Source organism: Chelon labrosus (assembly GCF_963514085.1).
Source record: "Chelon labrosus genome assembly, chromosome: 16".
Classification (NCBI taxonomy): domain Eukaryota; kingdom Metazoa; phylum Chordata; class Actinopteri; order Mugiliformes; family Mugilidae; genus Chelon; species Chelon labrosus.
The window spans coordinates 12,264,898-12,288,512 of record NC_140349.1 but is presented as its reverse complement, the minus strand read 5'-3'; the positions used below and the strand labels follow the sequence as shown (position 1 = coordinate 12,288,512).

At 40.8% G+C, this 23,615-nt stretch overlaps 4 protein-coding genes across 6 annotated transcripts; 2 read left to right on the top strand and 2 right to left on the bottom strand.

Moving 5' to 3' along the window:
* Nucleotides 1-2,886: 2,886 nt before the first annotated feature.
* LOC311501238 (2-iminobutanoate/2-iminopropanoate deaminase-like) lies at nt 2,887-8,612 on the bottom strand. 2 transcript variants are annotated; one of them, XM_084562956.1, is made up of 6 exons: nt 8,522-8,612; nt 7,522-7,627; nt 7,062-7,116; nt 6,895-6,963; nt 4,822-4,877; nt 2,887-3,845 (listed from the first exon to the last, which is right to left on the bottom strand). In XM_084562956.1, the coding sequence occupies exons 1-6, from the start codon at nt 8,584-8,586 to the stop codon at nt 3,789-3,791; spliced, it is 408 nt and encodes a 135-aa protein (XP_084419082.1). In that variant the 5' UTR covers nt 8,587-8,612; the 3' UTR covers nt 2,887-3,788. The 2 variants fall into 2 exon arrangements, with proteins under 2 accessions (XP_084419082.1, XP_084419083.1); XM_084562957.1 differs by lacking the exon at nt 8,522-8,612 and adding an exon at nt 8,236-8,371.
* A 110-nt stretch (nt 8,613-8,722) lies between these two features.
* stk3 (serine/threonine kinase 3) lies at nt 8,723-15,332 on the bottom strand. Its single transcript, XM_084563572.1, has 11 exons — nt 15,147-15,332; nt 14,221-14,301; nt 13,984-14,112; nt 13,649-13,763; nt 13,274-13,438; nt 12,856-13,023; nt 12,635-12,772; nt 12,374-12,499; nt 12,085-12,286; nt 11,667-11,860; nt 8,723-11,480 (listed from the first exon to the last, which is right to left on the bottom strand). The coding sequence occupies exons 1-11, from the start codon at nt 15,167-15,169 to the stop codon at nt 11,322-11,324; spliced, it is 1,500 nt and encodes a 499-aa protein (XP_084419698.1). The 5' UTR covers nt 15,170-15,332; the 3' UTR covers nt 8,723-11,321.
* Nucleotides 15,333-15,540: 208 nt separating this feature from the next.
* Nucleotides 15,541-16,557, top strand: polr2k (RNA polymerase II, I and III subunit K). 2 transcript variants are annotated; one of them, XM_084562690.1, is made up of 4 exons: nt 15,541-15,640; nt 15,851-15,918; nt 16,220-16,312; nt 16,442-16,557. In XM_084562690.1, the coding sequence occupies exons 2-4, from the start codon at nt 15,858-15,860 to the stop codon at nt 16,462-16,464; spliced, it is 177 nt and encodes a 58-aa protein (XP_084418816.1). In that variant the 5' UTR covers nt 15,541-15,640; nt 15,851-15,857; the 3' UTR covers nt 16,465-16,557. The 2 variants fall into 2 exon arrangements, with proteins under 2 accessions (XP_084418816.1, XP_084418817.1); XM_084562691.1 differs by having other exon boundaries at nt 15,573-15,609.
* Nucleotides 16,558-17,796: 1,239 nt separating this feature from the next.
* Nucleotides 17,797-23,615, top strand: LOC311501943 (major histocompatibility complex class I-related gene protein-like). The gene is made up of 7 exons (XM_084564015.1): nt 17,797-17,936; nt 18,831-19,100; nt 19,685-19,963; nt 20,075-20,377; nt 21,558-21,662; nt 21,960-21,977; nt 22,083-23,615. The coding sequence occupies exons 1-7, from the start codon at nt 17,888-17,890 to the stop codon at nt 22,130-22,132; spliced, it is 1,074 nt and encodes a 357-aa protein (XP_084420141.1). The 5' UTR covers nt 17,797-17,887; the 3' UTR covers nt 22,133-23,615.

The following is a 23,615-nucleotide window of genomic DNA, read 5'->3' as shown; positions in this document are numbered from 1 at the left end:
GTTCTCTAAAAACTCAGCCTGTACAGGTGTCAGTAGTGGGAAAATTAGCTATAGTGATCACAGCCTGTTCAACCGGCACACTGACAATAGCCACAAAATCCATCAGTCCCCGTGGGAGAAGGGGAATTGTACATTTTGTACAATTATCGACAATAACCTGAGCAGCGTGAAGCCTCCTGAAATTGGGATGCCACAGTTCCCAAGCACATCATGTCCCTTCTGTCCTTTTCCTCCCCGGTCCCTCTGCAATAACAGTAACCAGGTGGTATCCAACAACACACAGACATGACTTTGGCTTTTAATGAACACACCGGGGTGGCCGCAGGAATGTGTTTCCAAGTCACACCTTTAATTATTTAGTCAGCATTACAGGATCTGCCTCCATAATCGCAACGGTGTTCAGTTATAAGAGGTATTTTCAGTCAGTGTTTACAGTTCACAGAAAAGGCTTTACATTAAGATTTGATTGGTATTAGCGGTGTCTACTTCCTGTTGGCAGGGTGGTGATGCTGCAAACTCATGCATGAACAGCCCGTTGATCAATAACCATTGTTTGTTGAGGGTGTCGTATTTGACTTTGTAGTTTTGCCTTGCCAACAAAACAAGGGTTGGGTATCCTAGCAGCTGCCACTTATGATTTCCAACCCGGATCAGCTTCCTCCAGTGTGTGAAGCAAGATATTTGAAAGCCACTGGATGTTACATGTTGTTTGACCGAAACTGCACGTTAAAACCAGAAAACAAAGCGAGTGGCATTTGTCGTCCCCGGGGGGAGCATGCTACCTCTCCCAGCTCTTTATCATCAGGGGAGTATGCTGAATTATAAATTCCAAGAGAGCACTTCCGAGTGGCTGCAGGTCTGCACAGAGGTAATGTCTCTGCACACTGTCCTCTACATGATTATCTATACATGGAAGCGCTCCACAGGGAGACAGTGCACAGTGCTGCATTGCATTCACTGTTATCAGTTCATTTAGTGCTTCATGATGCAAATGGCAAGTCGCTGGCATGTTCGTGAGTCCAGCTCCTCATTTGTCGAATGCAAAGTGTATGTAATCCAGTCCATTTGGGTGAATGGACACAGTAGCAAACGATAACCATATAAGATGTCATTTCTCTACTGTGTACATACATACATTCGCACACGTCCTTATTAAAAAACTTGAAGTAGAAGCTTGATTTTTTTTTTAAGAATACACTTAAAACATAGTCAGAAAATAGGAAGTCACTGCTCCGTCCTGTGTCTTTACTTGACCTTGACCCCCTTCGGTGTCCGACTTGACTCGTCCCCAGTTCAAGCGTGACCCCGGCCCTGTTTAGATGTTCCGCGCGCTGTGTGTGCAAAACTTTGTGGCTTCATTAAGGTGCAATCTGAGTCCGCTGAGAGAAACCAGAGCACGGCGACACATATAGGGCTTCCACTGGCGACAAACGGTGAGCCTCCCTGCCTCCATTTCACAGCCAATGGATAGACGGGATCGAGTGTCACATAAGCTGAGCGGACAGGGCAGCTCATCCCCTCGTGAGGCAGCTACTGGTTGATTGTTGGGGATTGTTGTAAATAAACGGCTGTCACAAGTCTCTGACTGAAGACTGTCATTATTGAGATTCCACACCTAAATATTAAGCGCAGCTAAGTTTCCTGAAGATGTGTCACCTCTCATCCAGAAGGCTTCTTAATCAAGGTTGTTTACTCTATTGTTGATTGCAGCAACGGGCTAACTCAACTATGTCACAAGAGTTTAAAGAGCCTGGAAACTCCACCACACTGCTTATAGCTGAAGAATTATTGGATGAGAGGCGCAAAGGGTTCAAGAAACTAAAGCAGTCCTGCAGCTTTGCTACAGACAAACCTTGACCTGGATAACTTGACCGAATGGTCTAACAGGCCTTTTCCCTTGTTTTTGTCTTGTGAGCTCAGTCAAAATCAAAATTAATCCATACTTCAAGTGTGCAAATGCATTTAAATAAGATGTTTACAGCCATACTTTGAGGGGCTGTTGTACGTACACATGGTTTGATGTCAGCACGTTCACATGCTCAGCAGGCATGAAGTTTATTTTATGTTCGCCGACGTAGCATGCTAAAGGCTGAGGCTGACACATATGTGGACATCATCTGCAGGATTTCTGCTGGGTGTCTTTGAAGCTCAAAGTGGATGGCACTGGCTGTTGCCATGTTGGCATAGCCTAACTCTTGGCTCATTCAAAACCGGGCAAAGAGCTGAAGCCGGAGCGGAACTGAGGCGGGGAAGTGACACCCAGGCAGACAGCTAACACCTGTCCCTTAACGCGGGCACTCCTTTAACTCTGCATAACTTTAAGCCTTGACACTAGTAATGGTTTGTTTAGGTAGCTGCATTAATGTGGCCGTAAACCCATACATTGCATGCAGAGATTCTTCAGTCTGAGCCAAAGTTGTGGACTGATCAGCATTCTTGTCACTACAGCCAAGTTAGCAGCTTGCTAGCTAGCACCAGTGCCTTCCAGTGTGTCATACTGGTGACAACACATTATATGTGTTGATTGTTTTAAATTTTGCAATGGTTTGAGCTCTGGAAACTCTCAAACTGAACAAAAACTAGATCAGTAGAGAGCTGAGAGATGGAGATAACAGAAATGCATCAAAGGTCCATAGTTTGTTGTGTTTTTGGGTGAATTATACTTAAATGTGATCATTGTTCAGATCCACAATTCTCCTCGTCCTTCTCTCCAAACAGCAAAAGAAGAGGCCACAGCAGCCGACACAGAGCCCAAAACAGAGGAGGCACCAGGTGAGCAGCACCGCGGTTTCCTCACCGCGTCACACGAGTCACAATTTCACACAATATCCTGACACGTTTTCCCTCTCTGTGCTTCCAGCCCCCAGCGAGTGAGGTGCAACATGAAGGACTGCACAGATGAGTTTTTTTGGAAGAGTTTGTCCGTCTGCATGAGTGAAAGTATGTGTGTTTGTGTGTGTGTGTGTGTGTGTGAGAGACATCACCTCGTTGCCAAGATGCAGACCCTGTGATCACCACTTTGAGTCAGGGTCCTCAGTCACCGCTGTGCCTTTTTCCTTCTTGATGGCTTCTACTCGTTAACTGTACATAGACAGAGATCTATAGCGCTCCCAATCATCTGAACCAAATGAAATTCTATTTATTATCCGTGTAGAAATTTATAATAGCACGACATATGTCTTTAACGTTAACCTAAGAGTCCACTCTTTTCTACCAAACTATAATTCTATGAAAGCCAAAGTACATTTGACTTGTGACACTATATTATTTTTGGGGTAGCTGGCTTTGATTTTAGGAACATGTTAGCACTGTCCTCCTGATAGACGAGCATGTGTGAGATAGGAATAAACCTGGAATCTGTAATAAGCTATGACCTGTCAAAAAAATAAAAAAAAGGCCGACTTAAAAATCTAACTCCGTATGTCCTGTCTTTGATAATTAACGTACAATTCGTGCAAGTTTTACTACATTTTTATTGCATCTGTGTCAGTTTATCTTGAAAACAAAAATGAAATTAGTCATGCAAACATGATGTTCAGTACAGTAAATGTGTTCTCTGAGACAGGGGAATGTTGGATGGATGCTCAGGCACAGTCCTACGCCCTTTTTACACTTTAGTTCATGTGCAGTTTGTTAGATTCGAAAGCATTAAGCAGAGACTTATTGTGGAAGGTGAATCTAAAGGTTTGAAAATAGTTCATCAATAGTTAGCAAAAGCCAAGAGATAACAGTTTGAACGGTTTGACTACACGTTTTGGCTACAACTTGTTTCCGATGTGGCCGGCTAGTCAGGAGTCAGAGAGAGGACCGAGAACAGCGACGGCTTCAATCTCCACCAGTCCACCCTGAAAAGAAAAAGGAGGCGACAGAGAGACATTGAGGAAACAGGAACAGAAGAAATGGAGGTAGGAATTTCCAGGAGACTTGGACTAAACCAAATCATTATCTGCTATTCTCCTACCCCATAAGACTCTTTTAGAGTAGAGACATAGACGCCGTAACCTACGCTAGTGCGAGCCATTTATACTTGTGCACTCATCAGTCTGGCTCACTCTGTAACACCGTCACCCAAACGCTGTGTCTTATTTGCCAGTCGAGTTCATTTTTGTTTCTATCTTTGTCAATCATCAGTTTAATTGTACTTTATATTGAAAATATTATTAATGCTTTACCTCGCCGTCACACAGGCTTTTCCTTCTCTTCTCTTTATACACCAGACTCCCTTTATAAAAACACTAATTTTACCTCACAGAATCCAGGCGTTGCTGGTCTATCATTGCGTGACTTCTGTGTTTCATCCAGTTAATTTGAATTCAAACTTAAGCGCTGACACACCGAAGTCAAACAATGACGCACACAAATGAACCGATCTCGGCAGCACTAGACCGGCAACTCTCGTGTTCTGTGAGGTAATAATCAAATCTTTGTCTGTGGAGTCTTGTGTAGAAATACAATAAGATATTTTTTTTTAAGGTGACTAAAATCTGTGTTCTTGTAGACCTTGTCCACATCAATTAATGACTTCATTGAAACCAAACTATTCCTTTAATCCAACTTTCATCTTAAAACCGATGTTTAAGATACAGCGACTTGCCATTTGTTGTGATATTTTTTTGTAAGCATTAAAAGATTCACCGAAACCATTTTACACCCCGCCAGCAGTGAAAACAGCTCGCCACGGATGAACGAGCAGGCACCTAGCTACAATTATTTTCCACCAGCCCCTGAGTATTGATGCACACACAATAAAACCGATGCACTGCACCACGGAGCTGCTGCTGCCGTTCTGAACTGGCGTGAATGTTTTGTGCTTGTACTCACTCTGGGGAGGGCGGCAACTTGATAGGCAGCTCTCGCAGGGAAATTTTTGCTGAAAACTGCAGGAATAAAAAAAACAAACAAACAAAAAACATTTGCATTGTCAAGAAGCGTGTTAATATGGACTTCTCTTTGAATGGCTAATTTGACTTTCTAATAGTACACATAAAAAGTGCGACTAAAGGCTCTATGGGCAAAAGGATAACACATTTATTATATAAACACTAAGTAATAAAAACATTGAGAACAGACTGCAGATATAATTTCAATTGCCATATTGAGCATTTATTGACGCTATATAAACATGTAATAAATGGTTTATAAGACACTGTAATGCAACTTTAGGGAGACATTAGAAGCCTGTTTTTATCTTTTATTATGTATGCATTTTACTATATTCTGTTTGTAGACAGACTCTCGCTGCTTTTCACCAGTTTTTAACCCGACCTGTAACACAATATTTATTTATTGATAAGTGCTAAATGGTGTGGTTTAAAGAAAGTTCTTCAATGTTGAGGTTTAAAGTTCCTGCATCTGCAGCTACAGTGGATAAAATTTATTTATTTTTCAAAAGTTTCCACCAGACATAACATCAGCTGTAATTTACTTAAACATGAACTATAATCTTAAATCTACAGGGATTTGCATCGCCCTGAACACATGCCCTCTCCTTCTTCTTATCAGGGTCAGGGAAAGTTCCCTGCCTGCGGTTTAGGGTTGAGTAGAGTAGACGTGAGGGAGGCGGGAGAGCCGAGGCTTGTACCCGAGTCGACGCTCGCCGCTGCAGGTTTGGTTTCATCTGCGTGCCTGCACAGCGGTGTCCGTTTACAACTCGCTGGGCTCTGCAGATTCTATTACACCCGAGTGTTGTGATCCAGGAGGAAATGCCTCAATCTAGAGAGCTCGAGGAAGGTGGTGCATTCGTACAGCAGAGGAGGAGCTGAGTGAGCCTCTCATTCAGGGGACTGCTAAACCCGACGGCAGTCATTTTCTGAGAGATGTCAGTGAAATATGAGGCTGTGTCTCCTCGTGGCCTCACAGGTATGGAGTCTGGAGTGCTCGATTAAGACCCATTAATATATGCAGTGCTGGATTTATATAATAATCTATACTCTCTCCTCTGTCTATATCTTAAGGTAGATACTGTGCACAGACACAGAGCTGGAGATTTTTTCATTTAAAAAAATAACTCAAATGTAACCACTATGTAAAGACAGAATAGGGAAATAGAATTGTCATATTATATAATACCCTTTTTTATATATATTATATATAATAAAATAATCATTATTAATTTAATTCAATGTAATTGTTATATCACAATTAAGCTTAATACAATTCTTTTTTCTTACAGCACAGTGATGTCTCCATACCACGTCAACATGTCCGTCAATCAAGAGACTGGAGATAAATATATTTCTCTAATCATGTGAGACTAATTGCTTTGTTTTCTTTCCTCCCTTCACATAACACTTGCAGACACTAATTGCCTTGCTCAAGGACACTCCAGCAGGCTACACACCTAATACCGTGGGAGAGTCAATTATTAACCCTGTCACTCAGCTAAAACTATCTTGGCAAGACGCCATTATTCTAAGACTGGATCACAACAGCAACAACAACAGTTGTTTGTGTGGGCGACATGACTGACTGGCCACTGACATGACTGCAGCTCTGGTAATCTCGGTTTAAAGCTGCCCTCCTGTGGCTGCTCTGTATATTTAAAATATGAGGGAAAAACATGGAGCAGCTACATTAAGCCAAATTAATTAGATGTCTGTTACATTCCTTTATAGCATGGGATAAATTGTTTGTAGCCACAAATGTCACAGTGTCATTCATAATATACTAAAACAGCTTGCAGCTCTCAGACAGGAGCAAATAGTGCGTTTGTTGGGGACTACTTTCAGTGTTGGATTAATACTCATTTGGTGCTCTAGTAATAGCTCACTGCTATTTTGAATCATTTTTAAACAAAAGCTAAAAGTGTCCTAAGGCAAGCTACTGCTGGTTGGTGTTTTAATGACCTGAAGGAACTAAAATCACTGAATAACACCACCAACAACACTGACTCACATGTCTTGTAGACCTCATTGACGTTGTTGAAGTCATTTATGTCTGCCAGCAGCACAGTTGTCTTCACCACTGAAATGAAAGAGATTGTGTTTGTGTTGCAAACGAAAATGTGAAAGACACAAGAGGAAGCGGAGCAAAGGAACTGAGCGGTAGCTGTGAGATCTCACCGTTGTTATAGTCACAACCAGCAGCTTTAAGGATCTCCCCCATGTTGATAAGAGCCTGAAGGACCAGAGAGACGAAACATTTAACCTCACATTTTTCATTTCTGTTTTTACTAATTCATCTATGTGGATGAGTCCGACGAAACGTCCTGTTGGGTGCTGTTCCAGTTATATGTATCTTTATTTTATGCATTTAATGTGTGTTTTTTGTGCGTTTAGGGGCTCTAATTAATTTGTATGTTTATCTTTAGTTATCTGAGTGAATTTCAGAATATGACAATTAAAATTTAAAATTAAAGGACAGCTGTCTTATTATTAAAATGCCATTTACTGCTCCAGGATTTTAAATTGTTGAGCCACCTCATTTTACTGAACTTTGCCTCATGTCGTGTAAATCATTTCTCGGGGAATCATTTAACAGAAGTGGCTTAAATGTGGTCAACAGTCATCGCATCAGTCTCACCTGTTTGGCTTGAGCCTGCACTCCTCCGTCCACCAGCTGACCGGAGGCCACTTCCAGCCCCAGCTGACCAGAGATGTACACGGTTCGGTCCACAACCACCGCCTGGCTGAGGACAACACACAGGACACACATACTGTGCACACTCGAACCAAATGCATGACCAGCAAAGAAGCTGCAACAGCTTCAGTCCTATAACATATCACTTTTAGAGTAAAGAATCATGTTCAAGCTTTGATGCTTTCTCACATTGTCTCCAGCACATTTCAGTATTACCTGCCCACCTGAGCTGTGTTCAGACATTCTTGTTAACATGTGGCCATATAAAAAGTAAATACTGATATTTAATATGTCTATAAAAATCTGACATACACCATAATTATGTTACACGTTTTAAAGGTTGTTATAATTCACATGAGAGTTGGATATAACACCAAACTCACTGAATACAAATGAGAGTCCATTCAAACACGAACTCCTCCTACTGACATTCAATTGGCCAGAGCAGGAACACCCCTCAGTTTGTGCAGCTGTCTGCAGACTAAACTAAACCAAAAAATTGCTTTGTGACAAGTTATTTCATATTCAATATCACTTCTTTGTTGTTGTTTTTTATATAAAGGCATTATAAATTCAAATTATGATTTATTTTAAATTGTTTTTAGATAAGGCTTCTTGAAATCCAAACACTACATTTCCAAGTTCACATATTCTTACCTGTATATTCCCTGTCTGACAGGAGCTTTTGGTGTGTAAGTGATTTGTCGACGAATAGTTGCCATGTCAAATCCTGCTGCTGCACTGTCTCACCCGTTTTAGAGATTTCTGCACTGCTCCGTTGAACTTTGGCACTTTTTAACGGGGTCAAGTCAAGCAGGTGAGTTCACTGAACACTAAGACACGCCCCTGAGCAAATATAATTTGATTCACGTAAACATTTTAACTCTCGTAGCCCACGTGTTGCCTATAAACAGATATATTTCTGTTGGTATAATAGTCGTACCTGTATGGACCGATGGCAGCAGGAGCAGCTGTGATGTTTACGATCCTCCTATTGAGAGCAGACATGTTTCCCTGTTTTCAGGTGTGCTGGCAATGAATGAATGAAGAGGTTTTGCAATAAGTAATGGAATATCTGGAACAGTTGCTGCCGTAGAGTTTACCGTAATGTATAGTCAAAAGGCGCAGCGTGTGATTTTAGAGTGAGGAAATGGCGTGGAAAAACAAGTTAGTTGCGCTCGTATTAGAGGAATTACGGTACAACAGGTGTCGAAAGATGCAATCCAGTCCACTGCGCTTCTGGTTAACTATACTTTTATTATTTCTTGCACGGTTTCAAACTTTATAAAGTATTACAAACAAAACATAATAAATTAAGCGGCTCAAACATAAATGCTTACATTCCACTCTACACTCTCAAGTCATTATATAGAAAGATCAATAAAGACAAAATCATAGAGATATAGCAAAACGTGATTTCAGAGAACTGTACACGATAAGGCCAATCATGAACCATTTCAAAATTTTTGTTAACTGTGCAGACAATTTTTTTTATTCAAATTAAAAATAAAGCATCTTCCATATTAACAGTACTCTTACCTGTGCAGTTAATACAAGAGCATTCCACTACATAGCAAACATAATGATAAACATGCATAGTATAAACACGGAGAAATCACATTTCCTTTGACCCAGAGTGGAAACAGTAACAGACAAAATAAGCTGACTTATTTAAATCACAAAAAGAAAAAAACAATGCAGTCTAATAAATAAAAGTGTGAATTCTTGTGTGTAGTAAGTTGCCAATGATCTGCAGATTTAATTCAATTGCAGGTGATCACGTTAAAGGTTCCTCCTTCAAGTAGAAAAATAGACAAACAAACAGATATAATGATTCACAATCTGGTGGTTACAACTGATTGAAATTTGGATTCATGTCTGCTAAGTTTGGCCCTCTGATGAGACAGTGAGATGGCTCATATGCACCGATAGCCAAACACTCACATGTAACAGCAACCTGCAGACATATTGTACATAAATTTAATACTAAGACAGCCTGAATTCACTCAAAGGGTCACAATTATCATGAAATAAACTCCTATATGAATAGAAAACAGCTTCTATTATGAAGTGACATAATATGTTTATATATTGCTGGTTGGGGCGTTTTATGAGAGTGGAGAAAAATCTGATTATGAGAATAAAAAGCCCCATTTTTGATTAGGTTGGTTGTCAATGCCATTATATGCACTGTGTGATAAATGTTACTGTTCCAATAGTAAATGTGTCAGAGCTCCCTGATGAGGAAAAATGTGTGATACTTGACAATTGCTGCAGATATCTAGCATTTCTGTATGTATGTATATTCTGAAGAGAAACTTTCACCAAAGATAAGACTTGTGTCGTTTTTAGATCTTTAAAAAAAAAAAAGCACAATGCAGAGAGTATGTCTTCATTCATCGCTAGCATCACACTCTAAATGTCCGCATATAGAAAGCATTCTCACTCGTAATTGCTAAAACATATACGTAAGCTGCTAAAAAAGAAAACTTAATGCGTGCAATAAAAAAAATAATAACCGTCCAATGTTTGTAATAAATCAGGCGTGTGGCTGATGCAGCGGCTCTGTTTTTACCTTTATCTATCAGTCAGTAATTATACTACCACTCAGCCCTGGCTACTTCGCTGAGTCCTCTTTTAATGTGGTCCATTGCTTTCTGTTGAGGATGGCATCACACACAAATGTTCTTTAAAGTTTCTTAAAACTGAAGTCAGTTGGAAAAAAATAGAGAACTGTTACATAAATCTGCAAGTTTATTTTAAATAATAAAAGTCAGTATGTAGGAATGCTTGTACTTTTTTCCCCTCCTAATTAAGAACACATGTCTGTGCCATCTCCTCTATTAAATCCAGAACTGTGTTTCAATCTGTCGAGTAAGGGCCCTGGTTTTAGAGACCAGACTGGAGCTGGATCAGGGTGTTAACACGAGGCACTAAGATGCATCGAGTCTGTCTCTATCGACAGTGGATGGATAACAAAGCCCAGAACATAATACTTGAAAACAACAAAGTTAAATAAGAGTTAATAAAGATTAATGAGATCATTTTCTGGTCCACAAACGGTTGAAAACATGCATGATCCGTTCTTCGCCATCCACACGATTTCCTGCTCGTGCTGACAAACATTTGCAGCTTTCAGCGGTTCACTTCCATCTCGTCTACAAGCAAGACCATGGATTCAACCATCCAACGACTTGGCTGTTTTTGTTACATTGCTTATTTTTTAAGGCATTCTCCACTTCATCATCATCATCAACATCATCAACTTGATTGTCTTTGGTCATGGATGAACCTCCACAGCTTTTGTTGCAAGTATTTTCAAACTAGGCTCTGTATTATATTTACACTGAAAGGAAAAAGTCTGGGAGGGTAAAAAAGACGACCACATCACTGACCCCGCTCCTCATACTGCTGCTGCTGCTACTGCCGAAGGATTGGCCTCTTTATTTATGTGCTGATGTGGATTTCCATGATGTGGCGGAAATTTCATGGAGAAAATAGGAAATTATTTTTGTGATGTATACTGGCCTTGGCTTGGTGGCTCGGCTGGCGTCCTGAGCGTCGTTCGCGCTGTAAACAACGGCATCTAACTTCATTCAGAGGCCAGTTAGCAGTCAGTCAGAACCGTAGAGGGCATCCAATGAGAGGAATTGGGTCATCTTAGTTACCCTGAGTCACTGGGATAATTGTGGTAATGGTTGCAGTAGGGAATGGGAGAAGGAGGTGAGGGTGAGGAGGAGCACTCAGAAGTTCTGTTGTCGTCTCTTCTTGGCATCCATCGCATCCAGGATGGGCTGCCTTTTGGCGGTGTAACGCTGCCTGAGCTCCTCAATCTCCCGCTCCATCATGGGATCTAAGGCCGTCAGGCGCAACTGCAGCTCCTCAAAGTCCAAGTTCTTCAACTGAGAGGAAACACAGACAGTTGGAAAGAGATGAGTCATACTCGGCGACTGGCGTAAATAACACTTAGAGCTGCCTCTGTTTTGCTATTTTTACCCACCGGTGCATTTTCATGACAACAATTTCCACAATGAATAACACTATTCATTACAGCAGTACAGAGTCGGGAATGGAATGAAGACACTCACAAAGTCAAAGTCTCCGTCCTGAGGCACCTTCCAGTTGTCAGGGAAGACGTTCTTGGACTGGATGTGGTAGCCGGGCTGCTCTTGCGGCTGGTTGTGGTTGTAGTTCTCCTGCTGCTGGGCTGCCTTGTTGGAGTCCTGCTTGTCAAAGTAATCCATGAAGGATGGACGCATGGGCTGCTGGGGGGTGGCGTGTCCTGTGGAGGAGGAAGAGGTTCTAGTTTTGTTTTCTCGCAATGGAAAGAAATCCTAAAATCTTGCTTGCCATTTATTTTAGAGACAAACTGTGAATAAAATATCAGGTGGATCTCATTCATCTGGTTTTAAGGTGTTTTCTCTCTGTTTTGTGGACAGTTTATAAAATGTTATGGCATCAGGACCATGTTTCACTTCCTATTATCATCGTGTACGGTTCACTCACTTCTCATTGATCCCTGGTCCTCCTCCTCTTCTTCATCATCACTGTTGATGACCATCGTGCCCAGGTCCGACTCAAGCATAGTGCTGCTGTGCTCGATCATGGTCTGCGCCCCGTCGCTCATGGTGCTAGTGGCCCGCATGGTCCCAGCCCCCTCTGAGCCCGACTTCACCATCGTATGAGAGTCCACTTCGGTCTCCTCCTCCTAGATGACACAAGGCAGTCAGACACATGGCGTTACATTTAGCAGTCTTGTGGATTTGTTTTATTAAGAGTATGTCAGCGCACGTACAGAGTTGTCTTCCTCCTCCTCCAGCTCCCTCTGCTGCTCCTGCTGCCTCTTGGCCTTCATCTCCATGGCTTCAGTTATCAGGTCTCTCAGGATTGAAACTGGCTTTGCTTGGCTGATGAATGGGTGCTAGATGTTCACAAGAGCAAAAAAATAAAAACAATGTTGTGTGTTCTTTATTTCACATGTTGTATTTATTATGTTGCAAATCTTGATGTTCATATGTGCATGTGAGGGTGTTGCGGTCTTCCTTGTGTCTCCAACCTGTAGGAGTTGTGTAGCAGTAGCTCTCTGTTCTGGGTTCTTCACCAAACACTTCTTAACAAAATCTGTGAATTCGTCTGTCCAAAGCTCCGGCTTTCTGAATGTTGGAGGAGGGTTGGTGGGGATCATAAAGATAGCCTGTGGAGAACGGTGAGTGTGCAAAGAGTAAGGGGGATTGCCAGAAAGGAAAACCTAATTATTGTTATTTAACAGTTACTCACTCTCATTGGATGAATGTCGGCATAGGGGGGTTTGCCCTCTGCCATCTCTATGGACGTGATGCCCAGGGACCAGATGTCAGCCACGCAGTTGTAACCGATCTCCTGGATCACCTCTGGGGCCATCCAGAACGGAGTACCGATCACAGTGTTTCTCTTTGCCATAGTGTCCTTCAGTGGGGAAAGAACTACGCTTTAAATTGCTTCATATGGATCCACAAAATCAGTGAAAGATCATGTGTTTCAGGAAGCTGTGTACTTAAATTTTCACTTTCACTATTACTCCACTTTAAGTCTGGTACTTTTTGTGCATGGCAGAATCAAGTTAAGACTAGTTAGTACGGCAAGTACACAATTCATAATACAAATAATATAATGATAGTCATTCGTTTTTGTTTGGTCCATTGTTGGTTGAATTTACCGTTAGTTGTCCAGCAACTCCAAAATCTGCCAGTTTAGCGTGTCCCTCCGTGTTGAGAAGGATGTTTCCTGCTTTGATGTCCCGATGTATTTTCCTCATGAAGTGAAGATATTCGAGACCTTTCAGCGTCGACTTCAGGATCGTGGCGATCTCATCCTCTGTCAGCTGAGGTGGGATGAAAAAAAACAACATGTAGGACACAGGATAAAAGTATTAATTGTTGTATATTAATGTAGGTTTTAATTATAAACTGTTTTGTAGGCTTAAATGAAAGACGTGGTCAACATTTATATTGTTCCTCTTTATGTGTCAGTGTCTATAAACTTTAAAACTGATAATTAACAATATAAAGGTCAACTCTGTGTAAACACACACCGTCTTGTTTCTCAGTCTGATAATGTCAGAGACAGAACCAGCTCCGCAGTACTCCATAACAATCCACAGGTCTGTGTTCTTGAAGTAGCTGCCATAGTATTTCACTACGTAAGGGCTAGAGGGAAACACAAAACAGAGCAGTTATCAAAAGAGAAGTTTCATTTCAACAAAAAGGGCAGAAGTGAGAAAACATCCAACATATCAAGACATCCGAGAGCTCTACAGGCTTTAGAGCTGATTATATACTTGCTGTAAAGTTTAATAACTATCTGAGAATACGTTGGGGACAAAAAAGTTTTAATCTAATCTAAATCAAAGACGTTTGCACATCCCACCTGTCACACTGCTGCATGATGGAAATCTCCTTGATGATTTCCTGCAGATCAGACTCCACAGGAACCTGCTTGATGGCCACCACCTGGCCTGACTCCTTATGAATGGCTTTAAACACGCTTCCATAGGAACTTAAACACACACACACACACAAGTCCAAGTCAAAACAGATCAAGAGTGCATTTATTAGCAGCAAACAGATGCATTACACAACAGCCAGTTGTTAGAAAACGTCTTACCCTTCACCGAGTTTCTCGAGGACATCAAACACTTCCTCTGGCTGTTTGGTCAAACTGTCTTCGCTCAGCTTTTTCAGCTTACTGTGAAAGGTCAATGAATCAGCTGTAACTTCCATATAATAAAGTAGTGAAAGCAAACCAGAACATTGGACCATCAGCAATAAATGAACAGCTGTGGGTAATTCACTCTGTCACAAAACGTCAGTGCATTTCAAACAAATACAGGGAGGGGATTTTAGTCTTTCTAGACCCAGTACATTTATTATTTGTTGACGTGTAAGGTTTGAGTGTAGGTGCTTTCCTGTAGATAATAAATCAGAACTGTAGATAAATGGCAGGTAGGTGGAAATAATATTTTTTTCAGATGTCAGAATATACTTTTATATCAGACAGTTAAGTCAAATTAAAATAACTGTCTCAAATGTTGTAGATTTGATTAGATAACTAAACTATCAACCAAAACTGTAAAGTATTTAGGTATAGACTGTGTAAAAACGGAACATGTGAGGGTCAAGGCTATTGGTCCAATAAAACCAGCAACTCAAAAATGCAGTACTTACTATCTACTGACCTAAGTGCTGTTTTGATTCACACGCAGTTAATTACTTTCTGTTTTACGCCCGATTAAAACGTAGATGAAAATATTCCCTAAAAGGCTCCAGCAACGTTAACATTAACTCCACAAGTCAAAAGTCTCCACAATAAAACAGACCCGAAGTCCGTTTTCGGGTTTAATAGTGGGTTTGTGATTCAGGAGTGGTTTCTAAAACCTTTAACTGAATGGAAAGTTTGAGAGAAGACCGATGGGGCTAACTAAGTTAGCTTAGCAGCAGCTAACTGGGCGACAGCTACCGCCTTAGTTAGCTTTTTAGCTAGCTAGTAAATGGCATGCAGTCTGGTTTTAAAGCAGTAAGACAAACACAAACCTTTTGGGGGCGGACGGCTCCATGATGTACAAGTTCAAAAATTAGAAACACAACAAACTAATAGTAATATATAGTAGTTCTGGTACCGACAGTCAAGACGTGAACATTGTCGACAGAGTCGTTGTTGTCAAAAACTAGTGGAGGGCCAGCTGAGTGTTGGTCAGATGATGGACAGTTTGGGTCTTACATCTGTACCACAGCGCCCTCTGTTGGGGCGGAGCTCAAACAAGAAAAGAAAATACTTGCAATATGTCTATAAAAACCCAGAAAACACAAATAATCTCATACAAACAGACCATAAAAACTACTGCATAAACCCCAATATATGTGATCACATTCTCAGAGCTGTCCGGCAAAATTATGACAAAGTATCTTTTGACCAATCACAATCCTCTTTGTTGTGAGGTGAGCGGCGATAGTGCGCATGTGCGAACAGGAAATCGTGTGGAATATGAAAATAGAGGTAAACAGCTAACAGTTACTGTGTGAAAACGGTGAGATACCTTATGATAACTATCCCCTTTGTGTATTCAAAATTTAATACATTCGTGATGCATTTAGAGATACTTTAAATATCTTTGTTGTTCACTAAACCTACCGGTTGTGTTGATTTAGGCTAACCCGGTCGGCGGCACCATGCTGCTGTTTCTGTTAGCATGTTGTAACGATACAGATACGATTGTGTTGTCTTTCTTTTTCTGTAGAATCAAAATGGATGCACAGAAAGATGTACAGCCGCCCAAGCAGCAGCCCATGATCTACATATGTGGAGGTATACTGCTTCTGTTATTTGTGTAAATATTACATCTAGCTCTAATGCTAACGATGCGACCAGGGTTAATCTAATGCAGATTTTACGTCTACTATCACAGCTACTTCAGCTACATATATCTTATTTCTCTTACGTTGCACTTCAGAATATGAAACTAACAATTGTTATACTAGAGCATATCCATTAGCAGCACGGTTATTATTAATACTTTTGAACCCAAGTTGTATATATTGAATGAAGGACGTATATAACTTGGGCGGCTCTGAATTGTATGGTAACAAATATCTGTCTATTCTTGCAGAATGTCACACTGAAAATGAAATCAAGGCCCGTGATCCCATCAGATGCAGAGAGTGCGGATACAGGATCATGTACAAGAAGAGAACAAAGAGATGTATCCTTTTACCAGTCTCAATACTGAGGAAATGTCAAATATTGTGTGATGCCACACATATTATTATACATCAGACATATAAATTGATCGTTGTAGTGTCTGTTCATTTCCTTAACTCTTTGATTCCAGTGGTTGTTTTTGATGCGCGGTGAAGCAAAGGAGAGCAGCAGTTTTCATTATTGTTGTTGTTGTTTTCTATTTTTGTAGTGTATGACCATGTAAATAAATACCGCTCAAGGACTGGCTTCAGAGTTCTGTGTTATTCATTTTCATGTCAAGCTTAAACATTGCTTTTTGATGATGTTGCTCAAGAGTGACGTGTAGGGGTTTTGGGGTTATTAAAAACAATTAAGTTGCCTTGACTGTTTTCTCAGTATACTATATTAAAATAAAATGAATAATACATGTAATCAGAAATATAACTAAAATAACTAAATCAGGCACTTATCTTGGAAGGTGCTAGGGGTTGCACCGACTATTGACTGTCCCATGACGCTTTAAGCAGGAAGTTGACTAGTTGTTGATCACGTGAAAATAACAACCCCTCCGAGAGGACAGGCTAGGACAGGGGTTCCCAAACTTTTCCATGCCAAGGCCCCCCCAAACAGCATTAGTTTCTGGCCGGGGACCCCCTTTGCAAATCTACAGACAGTGCTACAAAATATGTAACGAAACGTCATCTTTTATAATGATTTTCCTTACTTTCATTCACTATTCAATAACTATTACATTTGTTTAGCATAAGTGCTGCCTCATATTTTCTGATTTTAGTTGGCCAGGAGTTCTTAGGGTTTTTTTTGCAGCAGTGTCCTCCATGACAGGGCTGTTGGTCTGTTCCTTCGGTCTCTTTCTTGTCAAAAACCTGTCCATTTTGTGCTAGCTACATGCTAGCTTGAGGAGCGAAGCAGCTTGATAAATGGAGCAAACCGCCAGGTCTACACAGATTATGAGGTCATGAATGATATTTTGACTGGCAGGGAATCAGAAAGATGAGCGTGGCAAATAACATTTAGATATGATATATTATTAATAATTCTGTTTTTTGATAATGATCTAAAAAATAATTAGATTATATTTTATAATAATGAAAAAATAAATCAATTATGTTTTTTCATTTTTCACAATTTTCTCCAACAGGGGCTGGCTCAAATCGTGGTATTGGCCATTAGCAGTTGTATTTCCCGTGGTATCCCCAGATACCACGGTAAATGCCACTGTTTCGGGGCGATGTCACGGCAGTGGTATTTCCTGGCGTGTTCGACTTCATGCAGATCTGTGCAGATCTGACTTGACGTGATGCATGCTGGGTTGTTCATACTCATAGACCTCGAATATGATTGGTTAAAATGAACTTGTTCAACCCAGCATGCATCACGTTAAGTGAGATCTGCACAGATCTGCATGAAGTCGAACATGCCTAATACCACAATTTGAGCTTGCTGTCTCTCATTTTTTCTTATCTTCCCTCCTATTGTCTGAGGCCCCCTAGCGCCCCCTGGCGGCCCCCACTTTGAAAACCACTGGGAGGAAACTGCGACATTTTCCAGCTGGAGTTTTGACCACATGTAGAATAAGATGCTAAAGTTAGTTTTGCTGTTTCTCTTGTGTCACGTTTCATCATCAGGTAAGATCACATTCACATTCGTCATCGTCTTTTCTTTAAATTCTTTCCACTCGACTCTGTTCCAAAGTTGTGCTGCGGCCTCGAAGTTTAGTTTCACTTTCAGTTCAACTAATAATACAAATAAAAGACTTTCAGTGCAACTTAAACATTTTATCTGCACTAAATGTTTTATTTATGTGTTTACTGACGTTAGAAACCTTGACACGTTTTCCTCTCGACTCTCCATATTGCTCTTCCTCATTCCTTAATACTGACCGTATCTTTTCTCTAACGTTAAGTGTTAAGATCTTAAGTTATTACTAAGTAATTGTCATAATTGAATTTACAGTGATATTATATGTGTTGTTTGTTCAACAGTTTAACATTAGACTTTAAAGAGCAACATTGTTGTGCAGAACTAAGAACATTGAACAGTGATGACACATGACACAATAATGTTGACGATAAACACTTCATTTGAGCTGTTTTTAGTTCATACAGTGATTAAGACTGACCTGACAGCTGACGCATTTTTACCTGTGAACACATGCAGTACTAAAATAATACTTTATTTTGCTCTAATCAACAGTATATATGAGTAATTACAGTCTTGGCAATGAAACAAATCAGGAAGTATAAATGTGTCTCTGCATCCTGTCATGTGTCTGTGTCTCTGCTGCTTCATGTAAAGCTGCCTGTCTCTACTTGTCTGCTGCTGAAGTCCAAAACACACGAGCTCAGGCGTGTCTTTATAGAAACAGAACAAGATGAAAACTTTATTTTTGTTGCTTCTCTTCTGTCGTGTTTCATCAACCGGTTAGATCTCATTCACTTCCTTTTCTAGAAATCTACCACATTTCTGACCATGAGTCTATTTATGTTTCACTCACATTATAAATGTTGTTTGTTCCACAGTGAAACACTCAATGAAATATGTCATCGCTGGATTCTCTGGAGTTTCAGACCTTCCAGAACTTCTGGCTTTTGCATCAGTTAACGACATCCGGATTCATCACTGCGACATCAGCAGCAAGAAAATAGAAGTTAAACTGGACTGGGAGAAAAAACTCTTTGAAAATGATCCTGATCAATTAAAGTTCTACGCTCACAAATGTTCTTCCGTGTTTCCTGACTTCTTCAAAACCACGATTTCCAGGCTGAAGCAGGTCTTCAACCAAAGTGAAGGTACAGTATGTTGTGTGTTGTATGTGGTTACCTGACCTCAGATCATTATAGATCATAGAACATAAACTAAACCGACTCATGATCATAGCCACGGAGTTCAGGTGTTAGATGTAAAATGGATGGATCAGAACAGAAATAATCAACCTTTCATTCTTTCATTCTTCCTCTGTAACCGCTTGTCCTGTGAAGGGTCTGCAGTCAGACAGGGCTAACACAGACAAAAAGACAACCATTCACTCTCACACCTACAGCCAATTTAGAATCACCAATGAACCTAACAAGCATGTCAGTATCAGTATCTGTTCTTGTTTTCCTTAATATGCACTAGTGCAAAAGAGACTAAGTTAAAGAGAAGTGTAGGACATTCCCATGGCTATGATCAGTAGCCTACATGACAGTAAGGATCTCTGAGTTCAGATGTGAACCAGTTGCCTGGACACATGTAGCCTATACTCCAGCACATGTCTGATGGTCAGCATGTAAATGGTTGTTTGATTATAAACGTGTGTGATTTTAAAATCCTCTTCTTTATTTGTACATCGTTGTTCATTATACATTATATCTCTGTTGTCTGTATCTTCCAGGTGTTCACATTTTACAGCATATAGATGGCTGTGACTGGGATGATGAGACTGAAGAGGTTACTGGTTTCATACAGTTTGGTTATGATGGAGAAGACTTCCTTAGCCTGGATCTGAAGACATTGACATGGATCGCTCCAAAACCTCAGGCCGTCTCCACCAAACTGAAATGGGAATCAGAGATAGGTACAATAAAAAGCAGCGAACGGTTCGTCACTCAGATTTGTCCTGAGTGGCTGAAGGAGTATTTACACTATGGGAAGAGCTCTCTGTTGAGAACAGGTACGTAGAATCACATGGCCTGTTGTAGCTTAGTGAACACAGTGGTGTTTATTGTGTGACATGGTCAAAAACTACCTTCATTAGGAGCTGATCCTCTCTCTCTCTCTCCAGACCTCCCCTCAGTGTCTCTCCTCCAGAAGACTCCCTCCTCTCCAGTCAGCTGCCACGCTACAGGTTTCTACCCTGACAGAGCCAAGATGTTCTGGAGGAAAGATGGAGAGGAGATTCATGAAGGAGTGGAACATGGAGAGATCCTCCCCAACCATGATGGATCCTTCCAGATGAATGTTGACCTGAACATTGCATCAGTCTCACCTGAAGACTGGAGGAGGTTCGACTGTGTGTTTCATCTCTCTGGTGTGGAGGACGACATCATCACCAAACTGGATGAAGAACAGATCAGAACCAACTGGGGTAAGAGTGACTGTGGTTTGTTGGATATTTTCGCTTTTGTCCTTCAATTACGTTAGTAATCATCCTAGCCAGATTCATTAATGGTTATCAGGACTGTTTCTCTTAAAACCTTGGGCCTTTGTAAAAGGCTCAAAAAGATATTCCAAAAAGGACAGAGAGAAGGAGAGCAACAAAAGGAAAAACATCGTCATCCCCTACGTGGCTGGGGTGTGCGAGAAACTCAGGAGAATTTTCAGAAATCACCGTATTCCAGTTTATTTCAAACCAGGGAATACACTTAGGCAAAGACTGGTCCGCCCTAAAGACAAAACATCCAGGCAAAAAAAAAGTAATGTGGTGTACGCTGTTCAGTGCAGTGAGGAGTGTACAGACTTATACATTGGGGTAAACGAACAACCCATCCATAGACGCATATACCGACACAGGAGAGCCAGCTCATCAGGAAACGATTCAGCGGTCCACCTACACCTGAAGGACAAAGGACACTCCTTTGAAGATAACAACGTCCAAATCTTAGCCAGAGAAGACCGATGGTTTTGAAAGAGGAGTAAAGGAAGGCATCTATGTCAGACTGGAAAAAACTTCACTAAACAGAGGAGGTGGACTGAGATTTAATCTGCCATCTATTTACAATACAGTTTTAACTTCTGTCGCCAAGAAGTTTCAGCCTCATTCACACCTTGACACTGGAGCCTCTGACGGACAAGAGGCGTTAGAGCACCATTCATAGGAAAGAGGAGGGGGACAAAAACAGTCCCCCCTCAACAACAGGTAAGTATCCAATCGTTAATGGAAATTAGCTGCACCTGTTTCTGGTTGTTAACATAACAAGTTTCAGGAGGAGTTCCTATTTAAGCCTCAAACTTCCCACCAGTCCCCTAGAACTGAAGAAGCTACTTGGATGAGTGGTGAAACGTCTTCTCAAAAAACTCTACAAGTCCCGTTGCCTTTTTTGAACCTTTTTTGGATATACCATGACCTGGATGACTGATAACCTTCACACACTTAAAACCTTGGAAACATTTATAATTTACGGTTTCTTTTCTTTGACATTTTTACATTAGTTTCATGCTATAGTTGCAGTAGAGATGGACAGAAAGGACACTGATGAATTAATTGATGGATAACCTTCTTTATCTGGACTGTTCCTAATCTTCTGTCGTTGTTCTTTGTTCAACAGAGAAGCCCAGTAACACACCCACCACCACCACCATCATCATTACAGCAGTGGTTGTCCTTGTTGTCATCTTGGCAGCAGCATTCATTTTTCATAAAAAGAAACAAGGTGAGCTACTTTGATTTAGTCTTTGAGTTGAATCCTACAATTTGAAGCATCCAGCAGTAAAAGCTGAGTAAGTCTCAGAGTCAGGAGAAGTCAGGAGAACATGACTATACTATGATGATGAGGGAGAGAAGTGATGAAGAAAGAAACAAAGTGAGAACTAAACAGAAGAGCAGAGTGGATTTATTCTTCAGGTTGAGTGAGTAGAAGAGGATCATATTCACTGGAGATAAGATGATGAAAGATATTCTGACATTAACAACTGGAACTGAAATGACCTGTCTTTACTTTTCATTTCAGACCAACGTTGTTCATCTCGTAAGTAAAACTGATTTTATTCTGTTTCAAATGATCTAACAAACTGTTTATGGTTTCTCCAGACTATGAGTTGACCTTTAACTCTGTTTGTTTCTGACCTCACAGATAGTGAAGACAGCTCTGAGCTCTCTGTGGGACTGAAACCAGAAACCTGACTGACAATGCACATTCAAAGTACACAAGTACATTACATACTCCTGTGTTATATACTGAGCAAGCAAATGTGTATACACAAAGTTCCCTGTTAACCAGTTGGATCAGCTGTTGGAGTTTAGTCTGCACAGATATCATGAGGCCAAGGCAAGCAGCAGAGTATCAGCTTATGCAGCTTAAAAGGTGACGGGTTAGAAAATGGTGGAGCTCAGCTGTAGTTTTCCTGACAATAATTAATTTTTCATATTCTCTTTGTAAGGTAACTCACTGAGTTTCACACTGAGCTGTACCCTAGAACCTTTTCTTTCAGTTTCACAGCTTTCATTATAAAAACAAAAACCCATCAGTTTCAAACACTCACAACAACAGCAAAGTGTTTCAGAGTTGGCCTTCAGAATTAAAACCTGACTTCTCTCTGAGTCTGATGTAGGTCTAAGGAGTTAGGGCTGCCTGGATCATGTCTTGTCCATCTGTAGACAGGAGCAGTCGTCCCAGGTTTCCAATGAGAAAGTATTATTGTTGCCCAAGAGGAGGACACAGTGACTCCTTTCATTTGGCATTTACTCAACTCTAACTTTGGACTATGAAATTATTTGTAGAATTATAGCCTGACGAGCCAGACCCACAGTAAATGTAGGGTCTGGGCACTCTCCATAGACAACCGGAGGGGTGGGATAAACGGTTGTCTTTCAAACTCCCTCTCCACGCAATAGGATAGCGCTACAACCAATCAGAGCAACGAAGAAGGTGACGTAGTCAGAGCGACGGAAAGGAGAGTTCCTTTCTCAGAGAAAAGCTTAACTTCAAGTCTTTCAGAGTGGCGGCCAAAGCCGATTCGAAAGAAAGTTGTTCACTAGCAGCAGCCATCGCTCTGGTAGTCCTAGCAGGATTCACGTGTAATTCACGGAACTTATGGTCGCAGGTCAGTCGTCATCATGTTAAGCCCGCCCACCGACTCGTGATTGGCCCGGTCCATCTTGGATTTTTCGAAATCTCAAGTCAACGGAGAGTAACTAGACTGCCCCTGGAAGCAAATGTAATTTGCTGCCGCTAGGGGCGCGTCTAGATTCTAGGCTAGTAGAATTAATCATTTTGCCTAAATATTTTGCATTTCCTTTATTTTTTTTTATTTTTTTTTTTTTTTGAGGAATGTAGTGGTTTCTCTACTAATATGTACATTTGTTCATATGCTGTTTTTTTTTTTTTTTTGGGCTTATAGCCTACTATTTTTTTATTTTTTATTTTAATCTTTCTGTTTACTTGTTGTTCTCAAGAGTGTTTTTATGTGCAACTGAAAATGATGAATAAAGTCTGTCTAAGTTTCTTCGTCATCATCGTCATCATCTCTTTGTTTCTAAAGGTACAATGTCCTGACAGTGAGTTTCACCTCGGTGATCAGTTGGTTGTTGTCGCCTTCTACTGGAAGGACACTAAATCACAGCTTTCACTGAGAGTCTATTCAAACTAGCACTAGCTGGTGGACTT

Coding starts and splice junctions, on each gene's coding strand:
- polr2k (XM_084562690.1), top strand. CDS start 15,858: ATGGATGCACAGAAAGATGTACAGCCGCCCAAGCAGCAGCCCATGATC. Junction 15,919..16,219: donor CATGATCTACATATGTGGAG/GTATACTGCTTC, acceptor CTATTCTTGCAG/AATGTCACACTGAAAATGAA. Junction 16,313..16,441: donor CAAGAAGAGAACAAAGAGAT/GTATCCTTTTAC, acceptor CTTTGATTCCAG/TGGTTGTTTTTGATGCGCGG.
- LOC311501238 (XM_084562956.1), bottom strand. CDS start 8,586: ATGTCTGCTCTCAATAGGAGGATCGTAAACATCACAGCTGCTCCTGCT. Junction 7,117..7,521: donor TGCAGGCTCAAGCCAAACAG/GTGAGACTGATG, acceptor CTGGTCCTTCAG/GCTCTTATCAACATGGGGGA. Junction 4,878..6,894: donor CAATGAGGTCTACAAGACAT/GTGAGTCAGTGT, acceptor TTATTCCTGCAG/TTTTCAGCAAAAATTTCCCT.
- LOC311501943 (XM_084564015.1), top strand. CDS start 17,888: ATGCTAAAGTTAGTTTTGCTGTTTCTCTTGTGTCACGTTTCATCATCA. Junction 17,937..18,830: donor GTGTCACGTTTCATCATCAG/GTAAGATCACAT, acceptor TTTGTTCCACAG/TGAAACACTCAATGAAATAT. Junction 19,964..20,074: donor GAGCTCTCTGTTGAGAACAG/GTACGTAGAATC, acceptor CTCTCTCTCCAG/ACCTCCCCTCAGTGTCTCTC.
- stk3 (XM_084563572.1), bottom strand. CDS start 15,169: ATGGAGCCGTCCGCCCCCAAAAG. Junction 14,113..14,220: donor CTCGAGAAACTCGGTGAAGG/GTAAGACGTTTT, acceptor TGTGTGTTTAAG/TTCCTATGGAAGCGTGTTTA. Junction 12,500..12,634: donor CTGCTACACAACTCCTACAG/GTTGGAGACACA, acceptor GTGAACATCTAG/CACCCATTCATCAGCCAAGC.